Genomic DNA, 22261 nt, shown 5'->3' with positions numbered 1-22261 from the left:
CCCCAGTTCCATCCTGCTGGCTGACATTTTTTACACAGATGTTGATTCCGCTCTGCTGCCGGCTTAAAGGTAGAACAATAATGCCACAGCTTTCCATGTTCATACCTTTCATACAGAATGGTGAGACAGAATAACATTCTCGTCTTGAACAGACGGTGTAAAAGGGGCTTAACAAAGTGTTTACACTATAACCTCCTGCTTATTGCAGCCAGTGCTTTGTGTGAATGTATCAACGTAATTGCACAGCAGTCATCTCCTATTCAGAAATGAGACACTGCAAAAGAACATTGTGAGTCACCTGGATACAACTCCAGTCCTATAATTCTCTTTGTGCAGCTCACTGTTGCATGAAAGAATGTAAACACACCGGGGAACATAAAGCAGGATGCGGTCTAATGATATACAGCACAGGAGTGAAGCTTTGCAGGGGTGATAATGGATAAAATCCGACACTCAGCTATAAATCAAAATCTAAGCCGTAGCTACCTTCAGTGGGACTCCTATTAACCCCCTTGTGTTGACTGTAAATCCAGCTTAATGCTGCTGCTGCTGTATGGACTTTCTTTTTTTCCCTTTGCCAAGAAAAGGCTTGTCTCTATCTTTTTGCTGGGCCTGCTTAAGATTGTAGGGTGACATACAGATTACATGTTAACAGCAGGTATTTGTGGGGCAAACTGGGCACATAGTAATACACAATGGCAACATTTTTAACACAACACTTGTTCCATTAAAGGGATAGATCTGATCTTTTCAAGGGGGTTGTATGAGGTACTTACCCATTGTCAGAGTATTACCTATGGTAGGTGGCAGATGCTATATTTAGAATATTTTCTCTGTTTTACCTTGCCGCAGACAGCCCTTTTGATCAGTTAGTTAGTTAGTGGTGTAGTGTGACTTGGGTGAATCCAAACTAACCCTTTTAAACACCTTGTCTCTCTGTCCGTCTGTATGTCCATTCATTTGAACATGTGAACATATCTCAAGAGGGAATGTCTTCAAATTGGTAGAAATGTCTACTTGGACCTCAGGATGAACTCATTAAATTTTAGTGGTCATAGGTCAAAGGTCACTGTGACCTTGTCTGTCTTGTTCTTGTGAATGCAATATCTCAAAAAAAAACATGAAGGGATTTTTTTCAGATATGGCACAAATGTTAACATGGACTCAACAATGAATCATGTAGAATTTGGTGGTCATAGATCAAAGGTCACTGTGACCTTGTCTGTCTTGTTCTTGTGAACGCAATATCTCAAAAACACCATGAAGGAATTTTTTTTCAGATATGGCACAAATGTTAACATGGACTCAACAATGAATCAGGTAGAATTTGGTGGTCATCGGTCAAAGGTCACTGTGAAGCCATCCGTCACATTCTTTTGCACATTATGTGCAATACATGAGTGGCTGATGTGCAATACTGTTATGTGTAGTTTGTGTTTCTAAGTTTTTTTTATGGTGTATGCTTCACTTGGAGTCAACACTGAATTGTTTATAATTGGGTGGGCAAAGGTCAAGGTCACCTTGATTTTGTTGCCATCTTATTCTAGTGAACGTGATATCTCAAGAAGTCCTTGTGGGAGTTCCTTAAATTTGGCACAAATGTCCACTTAGACGTAAGAATTAACTGATTAGAATTTCGTAGTCAAAGGTCAAGGTCACTGTGACCTCACAAAACATGTTTTTGCTCATAACTCAAAAATTAATACACTAAGTATTACACAGTTTCACACAAATCTGTAATAGAATATAATGATAAAGTGTTGACATTTTATATCCAATAGATCAAAGGTCAACTTAACTGTGACATCATAATGTTCTGCAAAAACACTTTTCTGGCCATTTGTGGAGGGGAGTCATTTGATCAGATACTGAAATGGTGACACGTATCTTGGGTGTTCACCTTGAAACTGTGCGATTGTGAAGCTCTTTCGTGCTGCCGGGGGGAAGATATGTGTGAAGCATCCATGTTTTCACAGACATGGATGTAAACTGTAAGTGCAGCTTGAGTGTTTCACGGAGGCATACAATCATAAGGCTGTACTGTAATTCTATTTTTTTTTTGCTACAGTCACGTCCATGTTTACATCAATGATTACTGTCTGATTGGACATCTCTCTCTACAGATGTTTCACGCTAACCACTTCACACATGACTAAAGGCTTTACTCGCCGAGATATTCCTGCCCAATGCTGTTAGAGCTTAATAAGGACTCAAACTCAAATGCAGTAATAGATACAAACAGCTGATGCAACCCAATCCTGACAGTTAACACATGCTGACGTGACTGGGTGACAAGTGTCGCTTTGATCAACCTGTTGTAACCCGCGGCAGCGTCATTGATCGGTGTAAATGGATAATAACAGCTCGGCTGAAGCTTCGTGGATTTAAGCTTCCACAGCCATTAATCCACCAAATACTGCACACTGACACTTTGAATTCTTTCAACGTGTAAGCTGAGCAACATTAGATATGATAGACCCCCCCTGTCTCCGTGGTAACACACGAGGTCCGGCAGCCGGTTGTCGGGGCAGCTGTTGCTAGGGGTGCAGACGGCCTCACCTGTCGCCTTCCAAAGACATTTAGGCACATTCGTGACCTGTGTATGAATGTGACATATGTCACAGCTTCTCACACATACACACACTCACGGCAGTTTGGTTTTGCATAAAGCTGTTAAACTGTGGATGTTTGATCGTTATTCAAAAGACAGAGCAAACACATGCACTGGCTCTCACGCCCAGATACATTAGGCTCCTGTGACCTTTTTAAATTTTGGCCACAGTGGTGCTGGGCCAGGAAATGAGCCTCTCTTCTTAGATGAAGTACGTCATCTTTACAGTGATTTATACAGGCTTAATAACTGAAACGGACGTCTGTTGGCTGTCTGAGCACCCTCAGTGTCACCTTCACTGTCTGGGGAAAAGCTTTCTCTCGTTGGCTGACGTGAACAGAACTTAAAACTGGAAGCATCTGACTTGCTTATCTCACTCCCTCCGCTGCATCGTGGGTGCATTTCAATGATGGTAGCGGTCCTTCCTGTAAGGCTGGGTCATCGTTCGGTTCCTGTGCACTGCTTCTAGTGGTGTTAATGGTTCCAGCAGGAGTACATGTTGACCTTTAACATCTACACGTCTGGAAACGTTGAACACCAGCTATGTCTCTGCATGTGTGCGTGGGTGTGTTTGTGCAGCAGAGCATATCGTGACCTTAACCCTGGAGTTAGACATAAGAATAGACATAGATAAAATGGGTGTGACATCACTTCCTGGCTGTGTGACCTTGCTATGACAAAAGGAGCGCACTGTACACACCAGAGTACATTTATGGTTGAATGGTATTCTTTCCTGTGGTTCTGTGGGATTAAATGTCTGTGAAATGTGTGTGTGTGTGTGTGTGTGTGTGTGTGTGTGTGTGTGTCACTGTGACATGTATGTTCAGATTCTACCATGTCTAGGTTACTTGCCTGAGTACTGTCAATTTCCAGGTTGTCAGGGAGTCCAGGGGTAACCATAGCAACCAACGAGACACATGAATAGCACACATGGGGTGTACAGTAATAATTTAGCATGCACACACACACACACACACACACACACACAAAATTCACAGGAAGAAGACATTTGAGCGACAATTATTCCCACTACCAAATGAAAAAAACATGAACGTTCTCTCTCTGAACGACTTCTGAGACTTCTGTGTGTGTGTGTGTGTGTGTGTGTGTGTGTGTGTGTGTGTGTGTGTGTGCGCTTATGTGTGTGTGACAGAGGAGAGGTTGGTTTGGTCACAGTGGTTTTTGTGTAGCTTCACTTCTTTGAAACACTGTAAGGCACTAAATCAGTGATCTCAAAGACAGTGTGTATCTGTGTGTTTGTCTGTATCACTGTGCAGAAAACACTCCAGTACTTCTCTTTACAGTACATTAACTTCTAATCTTTCATCTGTTTTGAGCCCATTTTTCATATCAATGTGTGAAACATTATGTTGCAGTATGTGCCCTTTTATTTGTTATATTTTTCCACATTATCACCACACAAGAAAGAGCATCAGAATGAGGCTGGTGTGAAAAATGAAACGTAACAGCCATGATTTGTACAGATGCTCTTAAAATGTCGAGCGTAACCAGTCTGTGTTGGTACAAAAGAGCAGGGGTCTCGTCTATAAACATTATGTCCACACAAAACGAGGCATGAAAGAGGCGTACGCCACTTCCCACGCAAAACTTGTGATGTATAGACCCTTTTAAAGCCGATGTTGGAGGTAAAACACACCTCTCCCCCACAGGGCTGTAGGCTACATAGGAGTCTTAAAATGTGGTCTTGTTGTGTTATTGGGAGCCAGAATAGAAGGAGCCATGGCTGAAAACCAGCTGCCACTGCCCGTCAACAAAAACAAAGACAACTATGGTTAAATGTGATCAGACCAAAGGACTGGACGGAGGCCATCATCAAAAATGCTCACATGTGCAGCGCACACTTCATATCAGGTTAGGGAGAAAGTATTTCCTGTTGTAAGAATGAATAACGTTATGTGTATTAAGGGTTATCATGTCCACCTCATCAGAAACTGGGGAGGGATTAAGAGGAATATTGGATTTCTCTGGAACGCTAACTTTTTAGCGCATTAGCTAACGTTAACAAATTGGAGGAAACCGTTCAAGTGTGGTCCTCCTTTGTAAGATTGGCTTCCTGTGACATCATCCATCCACTGAGTGAGAGCATACGGGTCGGCCAGTCTGGTCCCGTTGGTCAGTGTTTACTTATCCAAGTAACACTGACGGTCCCGGAGAGTGAGTGACCTGACATGGTGCGTTCGTGAATTCAGTCTGACGCTCTACACTAAAATGAGAGTTCTGCTGGTCGAAGACATTTGTCTCCCCAGACAGAGTTTCCAGAGTGCGCTCCGCCAGCTTAAGAGTGCGGTGCTCTGGATAACCAAATGGTACATTCAGACAGCGTTACAAATTTACAGTCCAAATTTAACGGTCCAATTTGTGCCAGAGTGTGTTCTGGCGCTTGGAATCAGTATTTCTGAATGAACCACTCACATCTTTTGCCTCCATTGTCAAAAACAAGCCAAAAGATCTCACTAGCTAGTGCTAGCTAATATCTGTGGAGAATTGTTTGCCTCCAGCTAAGCCCCACCCACCATAAAACATCATACTGTTTACTAACAGTAAAAGGGTCTATACATACATTTTTAGTATGGATCCTATGCATTGTTTTATAAATGAGACCCCTGATTAGTTCTTTAACTTAATTGGCTGCTAACATGATCCACAGTCAGTAACTAGACTTCATGCTGAAAACACACCAAGCAGCAACGGAGTGCTGCCCGTGGCGAGCTGCTGTGCAATGCTATGGAAAGCTGCAACAGCCCCTTCAAGCTGCACCTGTAAACTAACTAAAGGGTTAGGGATAGTTTAGTTTCGCTCGCCAGACCTTTCTCAAGAAAAGAAAGGTCTGGCTGGGCCGACTCTCACTTTAAGATTGGAAGAGAAAACGCCCCGGCTGCTTGTATTTCTTTCAAGCAATCACAATCGTTCTGGGCGGTGCCACAGCAACGGTGCGCTTGCAAAAATATTGCCGGGGGAAACAGGTTTTGGTGTAACACGCCCACAAAAATATCGCCTACAGGACGCAAACCATGGCAGAAAAATGGCTACATCCCCGGAAGATCAAACACCGCAAAAGTTAGTAAAGGACGTGTTGAAAACGGTTGAAAACTGCTACACAACCGGAGGTGGTAGGGCGGGACTTCAGCGGGTGGCTCGTTCCGCCCAATGAGAGGCTGATCTATGCAGCGAACTTCCGCCCACTCAGACTAGGGATAGTTTAACTTTTAGCATTGAATTGTGGCCAGAGTATACCCACCTAAATGGTGCTGATGGGTAATTTTTAAATGTGTTGATCTCAACCATCTCACATTGGAGAGTAAAAATCTTTGTAGTAAAAGCTTTGTCTTTTATTGTGGTAATATTATCATGTTGTATATGTGTTCATTCTCTAACATTTACTTCAGCTGAAGAGAGAACCAGGGCTTTATTCAATATGAAGAATTATTACTAATTTACCATTAAATATAGTATATCACAGTTAATCACATTGTGGATAGCACGAGTAAACAATACACTAAATCTCAAAGGACACAACCTTTAAAGTTATTTTTGACAGTGATTTAATCTTTTGAGGTTTAATGTTTTGTCAGTGTTACACCAGTGTTGTGATTGTAGTGTCTACATGACAATATTTCTGATTAGGTTATATTAGCTTGTGATAATCAGTGGCTGCTCCGTACACTCAGTGGCAGTGTCATTTAGCTGAATTCTCAGACTGTGACCTGCCCAGGCTCCAACCTTCCTGGGTGTATGTGTTGACTGAAGCAGGCTTAATTTGAATTCATTGCTTTCAGTCCTTGCTAGCATGTAAATGAGTCAGTCATTCATGGTTATTAGAAGTTTATTCACTGAGCGTTTTTATGCTAACAAGCTGCCTTCAGAATGACGCGCTGAGACGGCTGTTTTTCTGCTGGTTGCTTAGAGACATTTGCTCAGTCTGAGGACTTCAAAACCAGAGAAGACATTGGCTGAATTTCTCTCTGATGGTGGTTCAGTCTTTTCCATGTCCTCAGATTTTCTGTGCTTTTCTCCTCCAGAAGGAAAGGACCATGAAAGCAAATGTTTCGGTTTGTTGTGGAGCAGGTGCTGCTCTTATGTAGCGAGAGTGTATCAGCCAAAATGAGTTGTTATACTTTGGCATATTGGATATTGGCAAAAAATCAAATATCGTGCATCCCTTGAAGCAATCTCAGTTGACTTAAGGGTCACAGACTGATGATTTGAATCTGACTTTCAAGGGGCAGCCCTTGTAGTATATAGTTGTATAGTATAGTTCTGAATGTACGCCATGTTAGCATTGTCACCTCACAGCAAGAGGGTAGCTGGTTCGAACACAGGGTGGGGGAGCCCCTCTGTGTGGAGTTTGCCTGTTCTGCCTGTGTCAGCATGGGTTTTCTCCAGGTACTCCAGCTTCCTCCCACAGTCCAAAGACATGCAGGTTAATTGGTGACTCTAAATTGTCCATAGGTGTGAATGTGAGTGTGAATGGTTGTCTGTCTCTATGTGTCAGCCCTGTGATAGTCTGGCGACCTGTCCAGGGTGAACCCCGCCTCTTGCCCAATGTCAGCTGGGATAGGCTACAGTCCCCCCATGACCGCCAACAGGGGAAACCTATAGCTTACTGCCGTCCTGTCACTGAACATTCAGTCAGTTCAAACACGATTAGATGCAAATTCCCACTAGCCCTTTTTAGATAGGAATTGTGCAAATTTGCAGGAAAGCCCAATCAGTCTTCTTTCAGCATTGGCAGTATAAAAACAAAATCGGGGAGTGCAGCAAAATGCCGCCTACCTTCTTTTGTTTATACAGAATGCGCCTTTTTCGGGGCAATGGGGGGCGTGAGCAAGTAACAAAACGTGTAGCTCAGCGTGTGACATAAACAGTGATGTGGGAGGCGGTGATTCTCTCGTAAATCGGCCCGTTCTTCACCGTCCCCGTCCTCTGATGGTTAATGGCCTCTTGGTTTGAGAGGGCAAGGAGGGCGCGCACTTCCTTGTCTCCTCAGTTGCTCATCTTTACAGTGTCTGTCAGGTTTGCATTTCCCTCTTGCTACTAGCTGCTCGCTAATTCCTGCTATCAGCTGTTTCCTGTTTATCCACCAGTGGCCCACACGTGTGGCGTCATTAATAGCTCCTCCCACAAGTCTTCAACAGCCCCTCCTGTTGCGGAAGGCCACCTCGGTCTGTTTAAACTTAAAGGGTTCTGCCAATATGACTACGGATAGATGCTATGCGAATGACACCAAATATGCAAATTAAGCGGCACAAATTAAGCGAGTGGTGCAATTTTGCGTCCTACGTTTATTCGCGAGATTTGAAAAATCTGAACTTCCGCAACCAATTTGCACCGCAATGGCCAATCAGCATTGACATTCTCTGGGGATTTATGATGCTGAGGATGTACTGGTTGAAGTTCATTCATCGATACAGCGATTGTGTGTATGATGCAAGTTATTCAGGCATATGAAACGAGCCAACACAAAATATTCTAGTGTTCAAACTTGCACAGATAACACAACGCAAAAATTTGCATCGTATTTGGTGTGAAGACAACATGGCTCGCTGCCCACATCTCAGATTTATTTTGCAATTTAAAAAGGTAGTCTGGGATTTTGCCCACTGACAACTGTTTCCCCCAATTAGCAAAACAAATAACCAATCAGAGCTTAGTACACAATGATATCTTATTTAGAGCGTTAGTCGTTAAAAATATAGACACAAAAATGTGATCAAATGTGGATGACAATGAGTTTAGTAAATTGATCCACAAAGCTCCTAAACTGGCTCCTAGCAACTGCTATTGTAACTTCCATGTCAGCAGGATGGATATATCATGCTTCTGGTTTGGCAAGTGATGCCTACCAGGGCTGAATGAATGAGGCGAAACAAACTGCAGTTCTAATCTTATTAACAAGCGTTCATCTGTCCTTTATAACAAACCAAACAGCCTTTAGCTGCACAGTATTATTCTACCACCAGCAGTTGGGTTCATTTGAATGTTCTGTTGCTAGTAGCAACCATTATTGATTTCATTACTCCTGCTGGTGATGCTACTGGTACTCCTGGCTCTAACGCTGCGACTGGAACAACCAGACTCACTCAGTCTGACATTTGCTGGTGGAATTAAATCTCACTCGCTTATGGATGATAGAGAGTTCACTGAACACACACACACAAACACACCCACACACACACACACATTAAAGTCTTCTTCCATCGGTGTGCCAATGGTTAGCAGATGTCCCGGTTGGTTTCTGGATGATGTCAGCCTCAGTGTAAGGGCACATGCACACACACACATAGAAGGTGCGCTGCCTTGTTCCAGAGCAGTGTGGCAGCAAAGATGAAGACTGTCAAACCATTCAGGTTTTCCTCTGTCTGAGGACTTCTTTTTTTGGCTATAAGATCAGTCTACCTCCTCTGTGTGTGTGTGTGTGTGTGTGTGTGTGTGTGGAGTCAATTCAATGGCCCCAAGTCATTCTGTCTAGTGTGTTTAACAGCCATATGCTGCTGTAATCACTGCTGTATTGCTACTGTACAAACACATGCTGAGTGTGTGCATATGCGGGGAACATCTCTGATTGAGAAAACACATGCTGGATCAAAGGTGTGTGTGTGTGTGTGAGGGAGACGGATGAGCCAAGATGGGAACAAAAACATGCATGGTAGTTATTTTAATACTCTCGATGCAAACTGGATTTAGTTTGAAAGCTTAAAAGGAATTAGAGATACTTTGACCACGCTGTTCTTAAAGATAATTAGTGTGTGTGTGTGTGTGTGTGTGTGTGTGTGTATGTGAGGAGAGATGAAAGGAAAGTCAACATACTCTTTCTTTATGTCCTCTCTCTCTGTTTTCCTGTGGGAGGCTTTTAATCTCGATGTAACAATGTCCTCTTATGATCACGAGAGCAAGTAATTACGGAAATCATGTTGTGTCCATGAGGATACTGATTAATTTTTATCGTCGGGGAGCAGGCGCGGGATTGGCAACCTCTTTGTAATGCAAATCCGATCGTAATAGAAAGTAATTTGCTCAATGTAAACAGAGCCACCTGTAAACACCTTCAGCTTACATCCTCGCCACATCCTGCTGACGGTCAGAACACCATCACGTCTGACTCGTCTAATACATCCAACACACTCAGCACTTTAAGAAGGATTGCTGTATCCTTTTTCCAGACCTCTGAATTGCTGCCTTCATCTCAGATTTTCAGAGCTTCAAATAGGTCTGGCATTGGGCTCATTAGAAGTTGTTTTCCAGGTTGGAAAAAGACTCGAGCGATCCATTCAGAGCGTTGTCGGCAGGATTAGGAATTTATGTCACGGTATGCGCCAAAGACTTGATACAGCTGCACAGGTTGTGACAACTCCTGAATTGCTATGTTCCTTTTTTCTTTTCTTTTAATTAGATTTTTCAAATAAAGCACATCCATATATAAATAAAGCCAACCAACATGAACAACACCTAGACATACAGACAGACAAGACAGAGGTATAGACACTCCAAAAGAACAATCGCTGCAGTATATTACAACTAAGAATGAATGAGCCAATAAGTTTTAAAGAAAGAGATTGTACAGTAATGTGATATTGACATCGACAGATGGAGCAATCAGTTACTGCCCTCCAGGGATAAGCAAGTCACAGTTTCTGGAGGAGAGAGTGTAGTTGTTCCCAAAGTTGCCAGAACTTGTCTGGTTTGTTGTTGAGATCATAAATCAGTTTCTCCAGAGGAAGCACAGCTGATATCTGTGATAACCACATGTCAACCTCGGGGACCTGCGGAGCAGACCATCGCAGCAAGATGCAGTTTGTATCCAAGTATGAAAGTATTGTTAACAGAGATTTGACATCGTTATCAAAGGAATAGTCTGAAATATGATGCAACAAGTAATCGTAAGTGCTATATTGTAGGCAACTGGACTTGCTTGCATTTCTTGAAGACGTTTCGCCTCTCATCCAAGAAGCTAGTGTGGAGTCATAGGTTTTAAAGTCGATGAGGGTATGAAAGAGCGTAAAGCCTGTGACTCCACACCAGCTTCTTGGATGAGGGGCAAAATATCTTGAAGAAACACAAGCAAGTCCAGTTGCCTACAATATAGCACTTATGATGACTATGACCTGGATCATTCACGGACATGGTGCAACAAGTAGAACAAAGGAGAACCATCTGCCCGTGACCTCCTGAGTTACAGATTGAGCCCCTTTCTGAAATATTTGGACACACTTACATGACCAGAACGCATCTACATATGTACCTTTGTGTGTTTTACATTTAAAACCATTTAAAACAAAAGTTTGAGTTATTGGGGAACATTTTCTGGAGGCAGATGGGTGTATGATAAATCCTATGAAAAAGTTGAAAATGTTGTTTATGTTTCGAAAAAAGAAGTGCATTTTGGAAAGATCCCCCCGCAGATTTTGGTCCAATCAGCAGAGCTAAATGTTACCCCCAGGTCACGCTCATGCAATGGCTTCAGGGAATTATACACAGACAAATCAGAATGAAACAACCAAGTATAAAACTTTGAGCATTACACCCTTGGGAGACCAGGCTGAAACCGATCATAACTCGGACATTTTCAAGTGAATCTTCTTCTTTAAAAGAGATTCTGTAAAACTGTCAATTTGGAGATACTTGAAAAAGTCTTTGTGGGGAATCTTAAACTCTGACTTCAGAGAGTCGGAGATCAGCAGGCCCGCAAAATCGAGTAGGCCATTGGACAACCACCCCGTCAAACCAATACTACTGATCTGAGCTATGTTTCTTTGATCAGGGTAAGAAACTTTTAACGAACTGCTTTGATTAACACCGTTGCAGCAATCACCAACTCTGCTCTGGTCTAAATAAACCCTTAATTCATGGAGTTGGCTGTTCAACACGCTGTATTTCCCTGGCTGTCTCTTTGCTGCCTGCTGTGCAGCGGCGCTCACGCTTTTTTTAGTGGCAGACCATTAAGATTAGCAAAATAAAATGTATGTTATAGTAAACGTATTCAGCCAATTGCTGATACCTGATGGCTGATATATTCCTCCAATCGCCCAGACCTATTATTAAGCATATTTAGAAGGTGATGAGTTAATATCAACAGCAGCTGAATGCATCAGCATTATTTTATAGCATCTAATGAACAGAGCAGAACGCCACGGGACTCCCGCTGTTACAGTTCTGTATTAGTAACAGTGTGGCGGCTGGCAGAGGGTGATAACTAAGACAATATTATGCACGGCTGGTGCCGAAAGTTCAGGCTAAATAATGCAGTGAGAACGTTGCTGTTATTACTTTCTTTTTACAAGACAGTATAACAATTAAAATAACTTCACAGACAGTCAGAATTGTCCTAAAATAGGGAAAAGAACTATATGCAGTTATACAAAGTCAAACCATAAGCACAGTTTGACCATAATAACTGCATTTTTACATTGTGGAGAGTCAGTACTGCTCTGTCAGAGACAGCTTAGGCTTTTAGTTTGTAGGATTTGAAGACTCAAATCTTTCGCCTCCTGTCTGAGTCCTCCAGCCATCTGAGCCATCAGGATCTCTCAGACATGTTTGGAGCTAAATGACGATGGAACGACTGTGAAAGTCATTAACATAAATGTGCAAGTTAGAGTTCTTCCACATTTGGATGGAAATGTAATTAAAATGTATTCAGGAGTTCTCTGTATCACTTCTCTCTATGGTTTCCTATTTCCTTTCAGTCGATGGATTATCGACACTTTCCGTGAAGGCCTAAAGGAGTGAGTCTGTGTGTGTGCATGTTACCCACTTGCCAGAGTAAATGTTGGCCTTGTATGTTTCTGCTAGGGCTGGCCCTGACTAAGAGTTTTCCTAGTCGACCAATAGTCATCATTCAGTGCCATTAGTCGACTAGTCGCCTGCATGTTTACGATATTAATGTAATGATTAAATGATATATTTTGGTGGTTTGAGTTGAAGATGTGAGAAAGAATAGTATCAGTAACATTGTTAACACTGTGCTACATTACAGAGAAATACAAAACCGTACTAATGAACCTTCATTAATATAGGCCTATATTTTATCTACAAGTGCACGTCACACACTGAGCGAGCCGCCTGTTAATGACGCTGTGGGCTAATGGGCATGTAGCTACTTCCATGTTTCAGATGATACGTCATGTTTGTAGTCGACCAATGAAGATGAGTTTACATATCACCTTGGGTTCGTCCTTCACCTTCTCAAAATGATCCCACACTTTGGATTTCCTGCCTGACATGTTATTAACTAGCCTGTGGAATAACCGCAGGTACCAGCCCTGGAAATTAGGGGCCGTACACATGCCTCAAATGAATGTTTTGATTTATTTTGACAAGGTGCTGCTCCTAACAGGACTAAGCAAGAAATGAAATCTTGCCGACTAATGACCTTTCTGGTTGACTAACGCTTGGTCGACTATTACGGGGCAGCCCTAGTTTCTGCAAACCATGGATACATTACATTTGTACATTATTATGCAGCAGATACATGGAAACTTTATGTTTCCTTTGCATGTCAACAACACCGTGGTTAAAGTTTGGTTATATTTAGGCACAAAAACAACATGGTTTGGAAAAGATCATGTTTTGGCTAAAAATACTGGCTATCCCGGCAGGAAACGCAGCAATATCTCTGTAAAAATCAACCGCATTTCATGGGACTATCTCAGCTGTTTACATAGGACCGTCTTGGTAAAAAAACGACCACTATTCGTGGGACTGTCATGGCAGGAAATGCAGTGACAGGTCGTTAAAAACACCCATGTTTGGTGCCTGAAAAGCCAGTGGAAACACAGCAATGACTTGCTAGAAACGATTGGTTTTTGTTGTTTGTAGGTGTGGAACAGTGGTCTGCAGCTTGGCAGGCGTCTTTCCTAGGTGACGCACCATCCACAGACAAAGTCAGCTCGTATACTACGTCACTTTTAAAACATTGATATATGTATAAATGGTGGAAATGTAAAGTATTTAAGGTTTGCAGAAATGTGTGATCACAACATTTTTCCCTGGCAACTGAGCTGGTGTATGTGTGTGTGTGTGTTACTGTTTGTGTGCATGTTGTGGCGTCAAAAATCTGTTCACACAGTCACATTGTGGGAATTATCTTCCCATCTGGGTAAGAAAGTGGTCCCTATAATGTAAACCCTTATATTTTATGAGCAAGTCTTGGTTTCTGGTCAGGATTAAAGTTGGGGTTATATCGTGGTTATGGTTAAGTTTAGGATAAGAATTGCTCAGAGGATGAGTGTAACCCAATGCAGTGTACTCCTAAGCGGCAAAAACAACTCTGTGTGTGTGTGTGTGTGTGTGTGTGTGTGTGTGTGTGTGTGTGTGTGTGTGTGTGTGTGCTTTCAGTTGAAACTATTTGCATAATCCTCTCTATCGCCTATATCCTGGTGAGAAACCGTTACAGAGACAGAGAGCCGTGGAGAATTATTAACTATGGAGGTATGGTACATTTGGATAATTAGAATACCTGTATTGAAACAAAAGTATTTTCATTGTGATGTTAATACCTCCACATTTATTTTTTCCTAATAAACATAGAATTAATTTGATAGAAAGTCTGCCTTCTTTAATGTAGAGGAGTGGACAAAATATATGAAACAGTTCTTGTTGTAATGCAGTAGAAAACAGCACCACAATCTACAGCCTCCCAAATTGTGATAAAGTGGATTCAGCACACGGCATTTTCACGATCATGATGTGAAAGCCCGTAAACAAAAACTGAACCCTATCATCTTCACAGTTATATCATGATTACCTCAGAGGAGTTCTGTAAGGGGGCGTACACATGCTATGTCTTTAACCGCCTGGAAAAGTCAAGGTTGGGCACTGGGCGCTACTCTCGAACGATCATAACCAGCATCGTATCGTAGCCTCCTTACTAGAAAGCTGATCTTCCAGGCACTGTTTATAAGTGTGTACTAGGCCAAAAATATTTTCCGTGGGAAAAACAAGCACATGTCTCAATGAATTTGAGGGTGCAAATAATGCGGCATGTGTACGGCTCCTAAGCCTTTATGGTTCCATGCAGGAACAAAACCTCCTTTGGTGAGCAGAGAACACCGCAGAATCACAGCCAAGCCCAACTCTGACTCACCATTACTTTCCTGTCATACGAAAGTAGAAAGGGTGTGTGTGTCCAGAGACAAGACTGACAACTTCCTGTGTGTGTTGAAATGACAAAAGCTGTTTCCTCTCAACAGTAATGCACAAATGAGTCTCACTCACTCACCGGACCATCCACACACACACACACACACACACACACACACACACACACACACTTCCTCTACTGTGTGTATTACGCTGTAAGAGAAAAGGCTGTTGATGTTGGCAGTGTGCTCTTCTCTCTGTTCTTTCCTTCATTTCCTGGAACACAAACTGTTTTTCTATGCAAATCATTTCAATTTTAATATAAAGACATAAATACAGACTCATCTGTTGTGGGCGGGTTTCAGCTCCGGTGTCCAGCCAGCGTCTGCATCACAGAGGAACGTTGTAAAATTGTCTGTTAGAAGAAACCGCATGTTAGCTGAGACAGCTTTTTGTGGTTTTGTAGATCCATTAATTAACAATATCAGTCAAAGTGAACAGACACTGGCTAAATAGTGTGTCTAAATAGAGTCTGAAAGGGGAGCTGACTGTAGGTACAGTGCTTGTGTCTGCAGGCTTAAGATGTACTATATGTAATATCAGGTAATAAATAACCATCACTACACTCAAATAAAGCTCTACTGGTGTGAGAGATGAGGGTGCGTCTGTACCTATTTGTATCCAAATGTGCACAGACAGCGCACACTCTGTGGGTTGTTTTATCTCAGCTCAATACTTCATTCATGTTCCTGATTTTGAGGCTTGTATCGCAGCGGTTAACTGGCCTCTGTCGCTTGTAGCTGGAAACCTCAGTGTTAACAGAGGCAGGTTATAACCACCTTAATGATCCTGGCTATCAATCACCAATGTTAGTTTGAGTGAAACAAGTAACCCAAGAGAGACAGGCACCTCAGGACAACAGCTAGTGGTTTGGAGGTTGGCTGCTCGCCATGGGCTACAGTCTTTTTTTTTTTTTCTCGCCCCAGACAGACTGAGATAATGAATTTCAATACAACACAATGTGCTGCCAACAATATTGTTATGCAAGTGTTGTTCAAGTAAGCTGGCTTTCTCATCAGGGACCCATGCCCGAATACGAGTACACTGGACCCCAGAGTCCAGTTCATTTGATTAGTGTGAACATTACTAGGGCTGCCCCCTAATAGTCGACCAAACGCTAGTCCACCAGAAAGGTCATGAGTTGGCAAGACTTCATTGGTTGCATAGTCGCAGAAAAACAAACAAACAAACAAACATGAAACTCTATCAGCAGCTGTGCCTTGTCAAAATAAATCAAAACCTATATGACTGGACCATGTGGGAATTTAATTTGAAAGGACAGACACAGGAAGTGTCCACGCTCAGCAGTCAGACAGGAGTCAGGTTAATTTCCAGGGCTGGTACCTGCGGTTATTCCACAGGCTAGTTAATAACATGTCGGGCAGGAAATCCAAAGTGTGGGATCATTTTGAGAAGGTGAAGGACGAACCCAAGGTGATATGTAAACTCATCTTCATTGGTCGACTACAAACATGACGTATCATCTGAAACATGGAAGTAGCTACATGCCCATTAGCCCACAGCGTCATTAACAGGCGGCTCGCTCAGTGTGTGACGTGCACTTGTAGATAAAGTATAGGCCTGTATTAATGAAGGTTCATTAGTACGGTTTTGTATTTCTCTGTAATGTAGCACAGTGTTAACAATGTTACTGATACTATTCTTTCTCACACCTTCACCTCAAACCACCAAAATATATCATTTAATAATTACATTAATATTGTAAACATGCGGACGACTAGTCGACTAATGGACCTAAATGGTGACTATTGGTCTACTAGGAAAATACTTAGTCAGGGCCAGCCATAAACACTACGGCCTGAAAAGGTTCCCGTACAATACTCATCAGGTGTGAACACCTGCCCATGAAAACACAGAAGCAAACTGCTATGTAACATGACCACAAGGAGTTTTAACTGCTTACGAAACAGTCAGGTTTTAATACTGATGCCTGTACACGAGATGTCAGTGCAGCCCACTGTGAAAAGACCGAGATCCAACTTTGCTGCCGCCTTTGACCTTGAGTCAGAGCTCTATAAGAAGGTGGGAAGCTCTGTGGTTCCTCTTCGGCCAGGAGCAGAGCTTTACCCTGCTGCCCAGAACAGAGGTCTCATCTTAGGCATCCTTTTCTAAACTTTAGCACATGCAAAATGTCACGCGGATGATGAGAAAGTGTACTCAGGTATGGAACAACATGACTAATGTGAAAGCTGACTGGCAGGGGAGTGGAGGGGGGCAATCATCCTTGAATGAGTTGTGCCTAATAATAAAACGCCCCAATGCAGTGTCTTGGGGCTCACTTTGATCTTGCATCTCATCAGTCCACTTCATATCTGCGTCTTTTGCCTCTGCTCTGTTTTCTCTCACACATATACACACACACACGTGTGGAGTATCTCCTTCTTTTGTTTCTTTTTAAGGATAGACCGATACATCGGCTGGCTGATATATCGGGCCGATATTTGAGTTTTTTACTTGTATCGGCATCGGCCAATACGCACGTGGGTTCGCGGATTTATTTTTCCCTGGCATGATTTACAGACAGGCATCCACGGGCAGCTCTGTGTTGCCGGAAGACCCTGCAGCGCACATGCAGCAAATCCTACTGTGTACAGTAGTTGTTGTTTTATTTATGCTTCAGCTTAAATATTTGTTTATTTTATAAAGACATTACTGGAAGATTTAAGAGCACTGAACTCTTTTTTTTATTTGAATGTATAATAATAATAATAATATTCTACCTGTTCTACCTCAACTTTCCATCTTGTTTTAGTATTTTTTACTGTTCAATAAATGTTTCTTATTTTAAACTTGAGACCTGTAATATTTGTTATCATTGTGTCATTTTTTTGATGTAAATTGAGGGAGCAAAAGCAGTATCGGCCCCAAATATCGGCTCAAGAAAATCGGCAGTCCATAATCGGTCATCGGCTAAGGGTGACGGAAAAAAATTGGTATCGGCATTGGCCCTAAAAAATCCATATCGGTCTAACCCTATTTCTTTTGTGGTACCCCAATAGCTTGGCACAATAAATGCTGCCTTCCCCTGTTAGAGTGTAATTAAACACAGAGGAGTATGAGCTTGAAACTGTGTCGATGAATGACCACTGTTGGAGGGGGGTCTAGTTGCCCTCCGTCATACATTGGTGGAAATGTGTCCCCTGATGCCCCGTGGCGATTACGCGCATCGTTAGCTATCTCAAATCTATTCAGAGTGTGTGTAGGACTAGTTGGGTCCATTCCAGGTTAATATCCAGTTCACACTTGGCATCCGTTTGCCGTCTGGATAGCTAATTAGCTGCAGCACATTAAACAGCATGTAAAGGTACCTGCAAATGTCACCAGGGTGTAATGACAGCAATCCGCCAGCTGCTGTTGAAATACATTTAAAAACCACGTTGACATTATTTTTGGCTACAATATGTAGCATAAATGTGCAAAACATTTGTGATTAAGTAGCTGAGCTTTGGAACAACCTTCTAAATTGTACATCTTTAACAGTTTTTATCCTTTTCCTTTTTTGTATGATTGTTGTTATTAATAAGGGAGACATCTTCATAAGCCATTTTCAGCTGCTAACCTCTCGTGCACAATGTTTAAACTTTTAATTTCTATTTCCTGTATTTCCTACATGTATGTGCAAATAAACTAAACTTAACCAAACTAAGCAAAAACAGTGGTATATTCCTTTAAATACAGTAGAGCCACCTGCGCCTGGATCTGTCTGTAGTGTAGGTTAAACTGCTTCATCAGGTTTAAATCAATACTATTTCTGTAAACTGTTGGCACTCCGTTACGTGAGCCGACATAAAACTGATCAATTAGATCATTAACCTTGAACGACATCAGTGATTGTGACTAATCGCCTCGTCGCTAAATTGTGGACGGCTCTGCTTGGTCACGTGTGTCAAGAACGACCTCTGAATGTGGCTGAGCGATGTGATCCCAGTGCGTCAGTCACACTTTGGTTAAAAGCGGTTCACTTGGGATCAGATCACCCAGGATGGATTTGAAATTTGTCAATAAAAACACAGGTTAAAACGTAAATTCTTGTACGTGTTTCCAAACTGCAAATGCCCCCTTCAGCCTCTTGTTTGTGTCCTTTTTTGATATATCATGAATATAAAACAGGTTTGTGTTGATGTCAGCGCTTTAAAGTATGGAATTGACTTTTCTCTCCCTCTCTCTGTGTCCTCAGATAGATTTTGCCGACTTAGCAATCTCGCCATGGAATGTTCTTGGTATGTGTGTGTGTGTGGTGTGTGTGCGGTGTGTGTTTGTAGCCAGGACAGTGTATCACATGCACACACACACACAGCAGGACATGGACATTTGGGCTTGTTTTCCACTGAGAGAAAGAGAGATAGAGAGGTGAGGGTGTAGAGAGAGATTTCATAACATGACAGACGGATGTCCAGATGAACAGAGGGGGAAGGAAAGAGAACAAGAGCAGGGGAATGAAATCATAAAGATATGAAGACATTAAAAAGGATGAAAGAATGAAGATGAATTCTGTTGAGTGAATAGAAAAATACTTCCATTACAGTCTACTGCTAATACTTCCACTGAACGGTGTAAAACGCTTTCAATGCCAAGGAGACTGTTAGCAGTATGTTAAAGACAAAAGAATCAGAGCACACACACAGAAAACTGTAAAAGCTTGATGTGTGTGGGTGTGTTCTTTCTCACAGGAATGTTGATCTGATAATGGGATTAATACTAAAAGCTCCACCGACTGACTGTTTCTCTCTGTGTGTCTCCCCAGGGTCACTGAGGACTGAAGGCATCAAGGCGTCTGATGTTCTTCCTGTGCTGAAGGAGAAAGTTGCCTTTGTGTCAGGTGAGTGTCACCCACTGTTGTCGTTAAATCACCAAACCCTCAGTCCGAGACAGGAATCCGAGGCCGTATACTGTATCCTAGAATTGTTTGAGATCACGTCCAAGTCGCTGAGGTCATACAAACCTGCTGTTTATCAAAGTGCATCAGAAAGTTGGGCAGAGCTCCAGGGGCTGCGTTCACAAAGGATCTTATCAAAAGGTGTCCTCCTGAGTTGTGTTAAATGTTCCTAACTTGGAATTTCCTCCCAAGAGCTCTTCACAAAACTGCTGAGAGCAGCTTTTAGTGAAGAACTGAGTCAGTCACTTAATATTTTTGGCAGCTCTTCCAGGCTCTAAGTGTGAAAAAGACCGATAGCAACATAGCGTTAGCAAAGCTCAGGAATTATGGCTCTAGCATTGGTGCTACACTGTGTAATTAGCTAATGGTTATCTAAGACCCCATGATGAATATCAAAATGGTCGAAACACTACGACAAAGCACTGTGATCCCAAAGGTTTGAGGCAAAGGTAACGTTACTGTGGAGTTAACACGAAGTAAACAGACACTTTTCACTGTTAGCTTTGTACGCTAATAAAAAGAAGAAGAAGATATACTTTATTAATCCCAGAGGGGAAATTAAATTTTTCCAGTCTGTTACACAGTGATATACACGCAGACCTGAAATACACACAAATGCACAAACAGGACCTATACATGTATAAAAAGGAGACATGTCAGAGTGAGGGGGCTTCCTTGGACTGGCGCCTCGAGCAGTTCGGGGTCCAGTGCATTGCTCAAGGGCACCTCAGCAGTGCCCAGGAGGAAAACTGGCACTTCTCCAGCTACCAGTCCACGCTCCATATTTGGTCTGTATTGGGACTTGAACCTGCGACCCCCCTACATTGTGCAAGTAGACAATAGGGTAGTTCTACATCAATCAATCAGTGTGTTTGTCACATGTAATCATACGTACGTCCATCAGCTCCTTCAACTTGTGCGTTGCGATTTAGACCCTTTTTGCCTCCTTTCCTGCTTACGTAGCAGACTAATGTTTTGTAATACCAATGTTTTCAGACTGCATACAACTAATTTTGCCTGGAAATTCAGCTGTAGCCATGAAACCAGCTTCATTTGTTCAACATTACATTACTGTGATACATTACATTTGGGTTTGACTAATAATTCATACTGATGGATATTCATTACCACTAAATACAGATTTTTAGTTACAGATATAGTAGTGCAGTTGTGACTACTTTTACATGTGCTGTTAACGTCATTGTTATATTATTTAGAAAAACACTGACTGACAAGGCACATTACCTACAGCAGCTGACTGTTCTCAGTTACTTAGGAGTCCTCTAACCTCTCTCAAACGTATAACCTTCTTTTAGGGTGCTTTCACACCTGCCCTGTTTGGTTCGGTTCAAGTTTGTTTGCCCCTAAGTGTGGTTCATTTGGGCAGGTGTGAACACAGCAATCACACTCAGGTGCGCACCAAAACAGCCGGACTGCGACCTTCTTGAAACATGAGCATGTTACCGTCCTAGAGGATTATTAATGTGTGCCCCCTCCTGTACTGCATCCAGTGCATCGAAGCATTGTTTTCTAGTTGGAGCCGCGCCTCGTTTTCAAACTGTATGGTTTGACTAAAATGAACAATGACAGCAATATAGTCCACGATGAGCAGCGCTAAAATCAACCTGCGTAGTTGTCCTTCCATTGTGACATTAGAAAGTGTCACATTTATCTTGCAAGTGTACTCTTCTTCAACGTTTTACTTCCTGGATTTTTCCCACATGGAAATTCTGACCAATCAAGAGCAGCTTTTTCACACAAGGCATTTGATCTGGTCCACTTGTAAATGCTGCCGTGAGAACACGAACCAACTCTAGGCAATTATACAACTTTGGAACAAATGAGTCCCTGATTCGGACCAAAGCAAAACAACTCTAGGTCTGAAAGCACCCTGAGAGCCAAAGGCCTTGTGAATTACTCTTAAAAATCTTAGGACACTCAAAGTTAGAAATGACACAGCCTTTATTTTTAGGAGTTTCTCATAACTCAACCAGCTTGGTGCTACTGTTAGCCTTTGGATGTTTTGTGAATACAACCCCAGGTATGTTAACCTGTCAGTATTCCTCCTGTTGGTTTGTGGACCTGCTCTGTCAAACTCCTCAAGGTCCACGGTCTTATCCAGAATTGTGACAAGTCTGCATACAGATGGGAAGTTATACAGCTGGGCCTCAAGTGTAGTCACAACAACTTGTAGCTGAACACTCTCATGGATATAACAGTGGACTCCAGGAGGAGCCCCCCTCAGTGATCCCACTCATACTAAACAGGACTTTGTCAGGCATGGAAGCCTTCAGGACTGCAGAAAAGATCATTGGTTAGCACCCCGACTTACACACCTCCTGAGACAGGAAGCGGGCAGGGAAGATCGTCATAGGCCCTTCACACCCTGGACGTGACTTATGTGAACTTCTCCCCTCTGGCAGGCGCTGCAGCTCACTGTGTGCCAAAACAAGCAGAGAAAGCAGACACATGAGCTGTTCCACTCCACAGGCCATCACACTCACAAACACTCAGCGATGTGATGTATTTTAATTCTGAACAAACAAGATGTAACATCAGATGACCTTGGAAAAATATTATTCCCCCAAAATTTA

The 22261-nt window shown here is 42.4% G+C and overlaps 1 protein-coding gene across 2 annotated transcripts in view; it reads left to right on the top strand.

Moving 5' to 3' along the window:
- Positions 1–22261, top strand: part of kalrna (kalirin RhoGEF kinase a) — a 219025-nt gene that overhangs the window by 39039 nt on the left and 157725 nt on the right. For both annotated transcript variants that reach the window (XM_033613134.2, XM_033613126.2), the window contains exon 2: positions 19536–19610. In XM_033613134.2, the coding sequence (XP_033469025.2) occupies positions 19536–19610 (75 nt within the window). The remainder of the gene's footprint in view (positions 1–19535; positions 19611–22261) is intronic.

Source organism: Epinephelus lanceolatus, chromosome 14 (assembly GCF_041903045.1).
Source record: "Epinephelus lanceolatus isolate andai-2023 chromosome 14, ASM4190304v1, whole genome shotgun sequence".
Lineage (NCBI taxonomy): Eukaryota > Metazoa > Chordata > Actinopteri > Perciformes > Serranidae > Epinephelus > Epinephelus lanceolatus.
Note: the sequence above shows the minus strand (reverse complement) of the source record. Positions and strands in the feature narration are given on the sequence as shown.